Below are 9,866 nucleotides of genomic sequence, written 5' to 3'. Positions count from 1 at the left end.
TGCAACCGTTTAGTCCTTGTAAAATGCCGATTTGACAAACAACTTGTACTTACTCGAAAAGAAACAGATTCTGAGAAGTCAATACAACATTACAAAAATGACAACTACTAAGTCACAAACTGATAATCCTATCGTTTTCTTTGACATCTCCATTGGGAATGTTGTAAGTGTCTGTTTTTATCACATGTACATTGTAAAAAGGTTAATCTATAACCATTAAACTAAAACAACCATATCAGTGACAATCAAGTTGAAAATCCGATCTGTAACAATCTAGTGTTTCAAACTAGTGTTTTCAAAATCGGATAATAAATAATAAAGAACAGCATGTGACTGGAATAAATTGGTGATTCATCAGTGAACTCCGATAGTGTTAATAATGCACCAGTCAATTGTAACCACGGCCCCTTCAGGTCCGGGGAATAGTCTAAAATAATAGACGTGTTATACTGGATTCTTCCAATCCCTAACGTCTAAATGGGAATGTGCTAAAAACGGGGGTGTTTTAAAAATATTGAAATAATTTTAAGTGAAGTATTTTATGGTTGAAATTGATCATAAAGAGTTATATTCATATTTCGCCATGTAAGTGAAATGTTATTTTGCACTAAACAAGCATTTAATGCATTAAAACAAGTTGTTTACCTTTCCAATAAAACAAAAGTTGACTGACACAGACAACAATTATGCGAAGGGGAACAACTCCATACAATCATAAAAACTCTGCTTCCTCCGACAAAGCTTCGAAATAGACCTCGCTGTACAATCGTAACAACTCGGCCATGGCCAAAATGTTCCGAGTGATTTAAAACTGTGCCCTAGAGCCATGCAGGTGCCCTTCATGTATATATCTTTATGTTTTGAAAGAATGAAATGAAGAAAAGCCGTCAAACTCATAATTATAAGTTGGATATTTATTTTTTGTGTACGGAACTAATATAAAATAACATTATCTGGTAATATTTCTTGTTTTTATGATATTTTATAGACGCTATATGCCCGGAATCCTGATAGGAACAACTACCCACTTTTGATACTAAACAATTTGTACGTGAAGGATTTGCCATATCAAAAATCTAAAAAAAATCTGTCAACGTACAATTATTTGGACTAGTCCGGGGAATAGCGGGGACTTTGACTTTCGGTCCAGCCAAGCCCGGTTAAAATCCCTGTTCTGCAAGGACAAACTGCTAGTAAAATCCCCGCTAAATGCCCCCGCAACCCAGGGACCCTAAGTAAGGCACATTCCCCGCTATATTTGGCGCAAATACAAAACCACCGCATTCACCAGGAAATGCGGGGCCACCGGGAAGGTAAAACAATGGTTACAATTGACTGGTGCATAAGTGGTGTTCCAATGATCGAATATAATAGAAAATTGATCCGATGGGTCTGAAATTGGCAACAATTGATTGTACTTGGTTATCATCGATCATCAATTCAACCAGCATTTTTTTCTTTCCTCTCGTTATTTTGGTTCCTTTAATTGCCTCAAATTTTCTCCTTTGAGTTCATTTATACACACTGAAGTGTTCAGTAATAGTGTTGTTATAGTAAACAATATGACCGAAAGTAACAACAACACTAAATAACTTCAAACAAACACCTGACATAAGCATAGTTAAGGATAACGAGTTATTGTACATGAATACAAATACAATTAAGGTATTGTCATAAAACAATTTAGTCTAAAATAGACTTGTGATACGGGATTCTTCCAATCCTTACCAGTAAGCTTTTTGGTAATTGTATTTTAACTGAAAAGCATAAATTGGTCAGCAATGACAATGTTGTTTATTAATAACACTTGTTTGCACTTTAAACTGATGAAATGATTTGTACAACTTCTAAACTTTATTTTCAATAATGTCAACACTACAGTAACATTGTAAAATTGAATGTTATCATTGCAGGAAATTGGCAGAGTTAAGTTTGAATTATTTGCTGACCTAGTTCCCAGAACAGCTGAGAATTTCAGGTACTATAGATTATACGAAGGATAATTGCTTGTGTCCTTGTAGCTATATATTTCACCGAGTGTGCACCAAAGTCTGTATACATGACTGGTTTTGCCTCAATTGAAGTATTTTCTTTTGGTGGTCATGAGGTGTATTTCATTTTCAAAGTGTAATAAATAAATAAGATAAAACATTTTTATTTTTTTATTTCATGCTTGTTAATCATTAAACCATTTTTAGCTTGACTATTCGTAGAATAAGGAAAGCTATCCTGCACACCCGAGTGTGGGCGTGGGCGTAACCTCTTATTTTAAAGTTTGCGTAACACCTCAAATATTTTCAAAGTCCATTGACATATGGCTTTGAATCTTTGCACACTTGTTCACCATCATGCCCCTAACCTATAAACAGGAGAAGGTAACTCTTATCAAGCATTTTGACAAAAGTATGCCCCCTTTTCTACTTAAAATTTATGTGAAAGTTTGCGTACCACCTCAAATATTATCAAAGTCTATTGACATCTGGCTTTGAAACTTTGCACTCTTGTTCACCATCATGCCCCAAACTGTACACAGGAGGAGGTAACTCTATCAAGCATTTTGACAAAATTATGCCCCTTTTTCGATTTAGAAATTACGTTAAAGTTAGCGTACCACCTCAAATATTTTCAAAGTCCAATGACATATGGCTTTGAAACTTCGCACGCTTGTTCACCATCATGCCCCCAACCTGTACACAGGAGGAGGTCACTGTATCGAGCATTTTGACAGAATAATGCCCCTTTTTCGACTTAGAATTTACATTAAAGTTTGCGTACCACCTCAAACATTTTCCAATTCAATTTATGTAAATATCTCAGCACATCATGTATTGCATTTAAATCTAATATAACAGTGATCCATGGATGTTTCGCCAAAACTTTTCAATCCATACACTGAAAAGCGGCGGAATAGTCGAGCGCGCTGTCTCTGTGACAGCTCTTGTTAATTGATATTGACATTTAAATGGAAAACCTAGCCAAAGATTTAGCTTAATGGGGTAATACTGGAAATTCAGACTTAATTTTCTTTCCAGTTTTGTGGACATTTCAGGTCATTTTTAACTTTGAAGTGGGCTAAAATTCAAGAAACACTGACATTATCTTATGATAAACTCCTTGTTTAGGATAGTGAGTATATCCAAGATAATCTACTGATATTTCTTCAATAAACCACCAAAAAGCATGAAATAAATAGAGTATAATTATTATTTGCAGTGTAACATCACAGTTTATTTTCCATCCTATGAAAAGAAACCCCTTTTGAGCCCAACCTATACAGTATTACTCTTTATTTCCCACCCAACACAGTTATACTCTTTATTTCCCACCCAACACAGTTATACTCTTTATTTCCCACCCAACACAGTTATACTCTTTATTTCCCACCCAACACAGTTATACTCTTTATTTCCCACCCAACACAGTTATACTCTTTATTTCCCAACCAACACAGTTTTACTCTTTATTTCCCACCCTTATACAGTAACTGGTGTTGAACTTGAAATACATTCTAAAAAAGGTTAGCTGCTAAGGTAATATTTTATCTACATGTATCAATAAATCTACAACCAAAAATGCACTTTTACAATAGCAAATTCTGTTTTTATAGTTCTTACTGCAAATGCTTATTTGTTTGTGAATAATCATTTTGACAAACACTTGGATTCTCTGACATTTAGGTTTTTTAAAGGGTAATGGAAGGGAAATATTTTAATCTTTATTCATTTTATTTTTTGGGAAATTTACGTTCATATTTCTGCTTCATTTCAACCACTTCTTGTCAAGCACATTATTTTGTCAAATGAAATGTTTTTGTTTGGACAGAGAGTTAGGATAGATATAAGAACTGGCTGCTGGCCCAAACTGACAGTTCTATAGGCAATTTAGCTGGTTCAAATTTGAGAACTTATTTTGAACCCTTAGGATAGGTGCAGAGAGGGATAAAAATAGGTAACTATTTGTCTCTGGTCTCATTGATTACCAAAACTAATTTTTGCCTACAGATCTTTTATTCCCTAATATTGTTATCATTATGATATTTTGATATATCAAAAACATAATGTTTAAACATTTCAATACCGGACAGGCAGTTCTGTACGGGAGAGTATAAAAAAGATGGAGTTCCGATCGGCTACAAAAAGTGTGCGTTCCACCGGGTGATCAAAGACTTCATGGTCCAGGGTGGAGACTTTGTTAATGTGAGTCATGTTGTTTGTGTACATGCTGAAACAGTTGTAAATTCACATGAATATAAAGCAGGGACTCATACAGAGAAAGACCTGAAGTTTTAAATTTTATATATTATTTATGTATGACTCTGATTTTCAGAAATCATTTTGACAAAGAATATTTGAGGCTAGAGTGTAGTTGGATATTTAAAATTAAATAAATGACTTATGGTGTCTTATTGCTTGATACATGTAGAAGATGGACAGATTACTGATATTCTTTTCTGATCTTACTTGCTGTTGTGTAGTATCCACCCCAGGAATACCTGTATCATAGTCCGGTATAGTGTTTATTTTTTGTGTTACAACTGATTACATGCAAGTGACCTTGCTCACACACTGTGTTTTCAGGGTGATGGGACCGGTCTCACCAGCATTTATGGAGGATCATTCAGTGATGAAGGCTTTAAAAGAAAACACACAGGACCAGGCATACTTTCCATGGTGAGAATTGATGGTAAAATGACAACAGAAAATACCTGAAGTTACGATCACCTTCAAAGTGTTTTTAAGTTATGGTCTTCACAGAGCATTGTAGAATTAAGCTTTATTTTATGCCTTGTAAACAGAATTTGCTTCAATGCTCAACTGTGCCTCCCAAAGGTATTGTTTGTGTTTGTCTTCGTCAATTTTTTTTGGAAATAACAAAGTTAATTCAATGTTACACCACTTGAGCTGTTATATTATACTTAGTGGATACTTTCAGGCTAACAGTGGTAAGGATACTAATGGCTGTCAGTTCTTCATCACCTGTGCCAAGTGTGATTTCCTGGATGGAAAACATGTTGTCTTTGGTATGGTTTTTTTTGTTATACATGTATAGTAAATGTTCTCTTGATGAAATACAGCGTATTTCCAGGCAACTTAAAACTACATGATTTAAATAAAGTTTCAGAGGCAAATGAACCTATCATCTACATCAACTTAAAAAGTCTTGTCTCGTACATTGTCAAAACTAGACCTTGTCAGATCCCTCTTTTACTGATTGTGAATTTATAGATGAATGTTTCAATCAAGTTTGCCTCACTTTACCCCACTTATGTAAACTTACATGCGTATATCCATGTGAAATGAACCATTTATCAGGCAACACCAGGGTCCACTTGACACTTCTCTTCATTAACAGCTAATCAATATTCTTTTCTAAAAAAAGAAGTTCAAATGTTTGTTTCTCAATGACTTTTGCATTTCAGGTAAAGTTGTAGATGGATTGTTAGTGCTGAGAAAAATAGAAAATGTTCCCACAGGACCTAACAATAAGCCCAAACTTCCAGTAGTAATAACACAGTGTGGGGAAATGTAATGTGAACTGTAATGCGAGGATACAGGAAGAATACTTTCTATCTAATTGAATCTATGATGATGCTACAAGATAATGGCGGAATAATGAGGAGTCAGTTCATCAATTGTAAACAATAGAAGGATTCTACGAAAGATGGAGGCCTTTATTGAAATGGTTTATCCGATATTTCAATGTTTGTGTTAAGTAGTAAATAAACTTAATGGGAGCAGGGCCAGTAAACAAAAATATCTTTCGTCAGTTTTTAAATGTACCAACTCATCAAATCAAGAAGTGTTTTTAATACATAAGTATGTACTGTTAGTCTCGAAAACATCAACGGAAATAAAGTATTTTATGAAATACTGGCCAAGGTCTTAAATGAAATTTTGTTTGTAAATATGACCTTCACATTATTATCATTATTCTTTTTTCACATGACTGTTCAATGATTCACCTGTACATTAAATCATGTAATTTTCTAATAAAATATGAAAATCTATACTTTGTTTACTACATAATTTTATATACATATATACAAGGGGGTTTAATTGGCAAAACCCTGCAAGCCTTGCGCTAGTCAGATGGTTTCAAAGTTTGTTGAAATTGTTAACTATATAGCAGGACTTGTTCGATATTTTGATGTCAGGCACTAGTGTAAGATTATAAGTATCTATCATGTGTTTCCGGTACGGATCGAAAAATCCGACCCGAGGGCACGTGCGTAAGCCGGTAACGAGGCTTGCCAAGTTACCGGCCATGCAGCGTGCCTGAGGGTCGGATTTTTCGATCCGGACCGGAAAAACATGATTGATATTTTTTCTTGCATATCTAAATTTATCAATTTGTAGAAAAGATGACGTTGAAAACGAATGTTTGTACAATAACACCAAAAAGCGCGTGCGACTTTGTTGACTGATGTCATAGAGCACAGTAATTTTAAATAACTAAAAATAGTGTTTTTTACGATTATTTGTTTTTAATTTTAATTGAAAGTCTTGCAAACATATATATTTGATTGCGCTTTATTGAAATGGCATAACATATTTTTCATAAATCATACAATTTATGAAATAAGAAGTGGCGCGTAGTTGCGGGTGTCTCATCTTACATGGGGTTTGTATCATGGGTTTTTCCAGCACTGGTCAGATGACCAGAAACACACGTCCGGTATGCAAGAATTTAGATTTGTTCATCCAAAAGCCTGATTTTGATATTAAATCAATTTCGTTATATTTTTTTCTGATCTACAAAACCTAAACTTGTATACGTTTTTATAACCATTCAGTGAAAACAAACACAATGTACTGTTGTTTTGAGAGTTTATTGCTCCATAATTTTTTAACAAAGGCAGTTTTATAAATAAATAAGCTAAAACATTTGAAACTATATGAATGATATCCATAAACATTTGCAATACTTTTATCACAGATAGATTAATCATTTTTGTTTAGACAGATCACAAAGTTAACAGATGAATATCAAAAAGCGAAACCATGCTTAAAATCAGAACATAGTATTCCAGAATGTTTATATCACAGTTTCATTTTTGATGGAATTTTGATATCACAGTGTCACTAAAATGTTGGACAGTTCTGAGACAACTCCTTCAAAAGATGTTGAGACAATCCCTCCTGGTGGCAGGATCACTTTGAGACAACCATGGCCCTTAGCAGTATTCGTAACTGCTCGGCTACGTCCCCTTTTAAGGTTGCCACAACGACAGCTTCACAGACCTCATTTGGCTGAAAGTTGAAACAAAAGAAAGGGATTTGATGACCAGATTTGAAACAGACATTGTATTGCAATATATTGAGGTTACAGAAAGTGACCTATTTTCATAAATAATATAAAGCAGCTGCTGGTAGGGTTAAGATTCATTTGCATACTTTCTTAATCCTTTCACAAATTTTGTTTATCCCCTGACAAAATAACACTCAAACATACCACAGTTGGCCAGAGTTTAACAGTTTCTGTCTTATTGGATAAGATGCAAACTCACAAAACAGTCAGTATTACTTAATTTCAGCACAACCATGTGCATGAAACTTCAAGTTTTGAGAAAAAAACAACTTATAAATTAGAGACTCTTTTCTAGGGAAAGAAAATCTTATGCTAAATGTCCACTATATGTATACAGTCAATTGCCAAAACTCTGCGCTGGACTACACTAGCAAAACATGCCAATGTTAATGCATAACAAGGCTCGACACATCATTCTGTTTCATTAAAATCCCACCAGTATTTTGGAGATTTCGTGCAGACAAACTTCATGCTCTATTTGCACAATATGTAAAAATCTAAGGGCAAAATCTTAGATTATTGCATAACACAACATTCCTGTGAAGTTTTATCAAAATCCCTGCAGCAGTTATGGAGATTTCGGGCAGACTAAAATAATAATGAAATATTCCTGAAGCAAAACATGCCAATGTTGACAATTTACAAGTTCCTGTATGAATCATAAACTTACATTGAAACCTGGTGGTGGTGTCCATGTTATGGTGACTGGCTTCAGCACACCAGCCTCTACCATACCCTGAAAGAATGATATTGTTTAATGGAAACTTGATTTGTTATTGCTTCAATTTTTCATTCCATAGACCATAAAATGCATGTGAGGTTGGATGTTGTAGCCCAGGCTGTGGATTAGTTATATTTGATTTTGGATCACATCATTAAAATCCAACATTTTTTTCTACAAGAGAAATACTGTAATTGTCAGAAAAATTGGCTTAATAGTTTGTGATTTGAATCTTGAGTACAAATATCATCAATTGCACATTATCTTTGAAAATTCCCAGGTTACCGTAATACCTCCTGAATGTCAAATAGAGCATCAGTAAGGACAAATATGGTCTTGCTTTTGTAAAATTCTGTCATAACATGAGCCTAAATTGTAAAACAAGTTATTGATCGGAAACCGTTTTTCATGTAAAGGTCACACTGACCTTGACCTTTGACCCACTGACCTCAAAATCAATAGGGTTCATCTGCTGGTGATGACCAATACACATACCAAGTATGAGGTCCCTCGGTCAAAGCGTTCTCAAGTTATTGATCGGAAACCATTTGGTATTCCGACCGACCGACAGACAGACAGACCGACCGACCGACCGACCGACATGTGCAAAACAATATACCCCACTTTTTTCAAAAGGGGGCATAATAAATAAGTTGACCAGTAAACAAAGAAAATATACATGTATTTTACAAATGCTTTAGTATTTAAACAAAAATCTTTTTACAGCAGAAGATCTATTAATGTCTAGGACTTTTCTTGTACAATATTCTGTAGGTCCACCTCTATAATGGAATGGAATTACGGAATTTTAATAATGTATCTGTTGCCTGTAAATACTGTATGAACGTTGCCATAGTGTAAATTGATATAAATGTTAGCAATGTTCAGTAGTGATTGTAAAGTGCACATACCTTTTGTGGATCGATGTTGAATCCTTTCTGAGTCAAAGCCTGGACATTCTCAAAGGTAAACTCTCCATTCTGAAAATACAAAAGGCTCATGTACAAAATAAAATACACGCAACAAGGAAAATACTCAAAATGGTTGCTCCATATAAAACAGGCATTGCAGTTATAAGAGAAGGCATTTTTTCATATGCATAACATATTTAGTCTGAAAGACACAACATTACACTTTGACATAATCAATGGAAATTTTAAGTTACTTTTTCTAGTGACAATTATTAAGATATGAATTAATATGGAAACTCTCTATTAGACTTCAAAGTGTTTTGTAGATATAGGGATGATTGCTCAGAACTTTGTTAACTCTTGAAGGTTTATGGACACATAATCTGTGATCTGCAGTATTTATTACCAATTCTGAGACAACTGTTTCAGCTATGCTTGTTTAAATGTACCATCTGAAAAGTGTGGAATAACTTGGTATGCACAGGTAATGTACAAGATTACGTAGATAAACCCCCATTTGATTTTGGAAAATGGTGACCTTTTAATACTAGAAAATTATTGGTGCTCCTGTCATCTGACACATATGACTTGCTGAATTTTAGGTAAATATACCAGAAAGATTTCACCTTTAAAACTTCACAATGATGCCATAACAACATTGTTAACTTTAACAAATTTCTGAACAATCATCCCGGAGTGTGTTAACAACATCAATGGCTCGATCTTAATAGCAACTGACATCAGCCGATTGCTATTTCAAACATTGCGTATTTTTAAATATAATGTTATATTATACTATATAATATTGATACTGTTTATCATTTTTTTTTAAAATGTCTAAACTCTACAATTCATGAAAAACAAGTTTTGGTACTCATCTTATCAGCGAGTGTACGGCAAAACATTGTAAGATCAAGAATTTTAGG

General features: G+C 34.2%; 2 protein-coding genes across 8 annotated transcripts in view; one reads left to right on the top strand and one right to left on the bottom strand.

Moving 5' to 3' along the window:
* Positions 1-20: 20 nt before the first annotated feature.
* On the top strand, positions 21-6,007 carry LOC128203754 (peptidyl-prolyl cis-trans isomerase H-like). Its single transcript, XM_052905294.1, has 6 exons — positions 21-163; positions 1,914-1,978; positions 4,085-4,196; positions 4,578-4,670; positions 4,933-5,020; positions 5,420-6,007. The coding sequence occupies exons 1-6, from the start codon at positions 98-100 to the stop codon at positions 5,527-5,529; spliced, it is 534 nt and encodes a 177-aa protein (XP_052761254.1). The 5' UTR covers positions 21-97; the 3' UTR covers positions 5,530-6,007.
* Positions 6,008-6,810: 803 nt separating this feature from the next.
* The window catches only part of LOC128202741 (cilia- and flagella-associated protein 74-like), a 37,952-nt gene continuing 34,896 nt past the window's right edge, over positions 6,811-9,866 (bottom strand). For all 7 annotated transcript variants that reach the window (XM_052903834.1, XM_052903835.1, XM_052903839.1 and 4 more), the window contains 3 exons: positions 8,941-9,009; positions 7,979-8,044; positions 6,811-7,250 (listed from right to left, as the gene is read on the bottom strand). In XM_052903834.1, the coding sequence (XP_052759794.1) occupies positions 7,152-7,250; positions 7,979-8,044; positions 8,941-9,009 (234 nt within the window). In that variant the 3' untranslated portion in view covers positions 6,811-7,151. The remainder of the gene's footprint in view (positions 7,251-7,978; positions 8,045-8,940; positions 9,010-9,866) is intronic.

This window comes from Mya arenaria, chromosome 9 (assembly GCF_026914265.1).
Source record: "Mya arenaria isolate MELC-2E11 chromosome 9, ASM2691426v1".
Classification (NCBI taxonomy): domain Eukaryota; kingdom Metazoa; phylum Mollusca; class Bivalvia; order Myida; family Myidae; genus Mya; species Mya arenaria.
This window is presented reverse-complemented; position numbering and strand designations above follow the sequence as displayed.

Coding starts and splice junctions, on each gene's coding strand:
- LOC128203754 (XM_052905294.1), top strand. CDS start 98: ATGACAACTACTAAGTCACAAACTGATAATCCTATCGTTTTCTTTGAC. Junction 164..1,913: donor ACATCTCCATTGGGAATGTT/GTAAGTGTCTGT, acceptor TTATCATTGCAG/GAAATTGGCAGAGTTAAGTT. Junction 1,979..4,084: donor AGAACAGCTGAGAATTTCAG/GTACTATAGATT, acceptor AATACCGGACAG/GCAGTTCTGTACGGGAGAGT.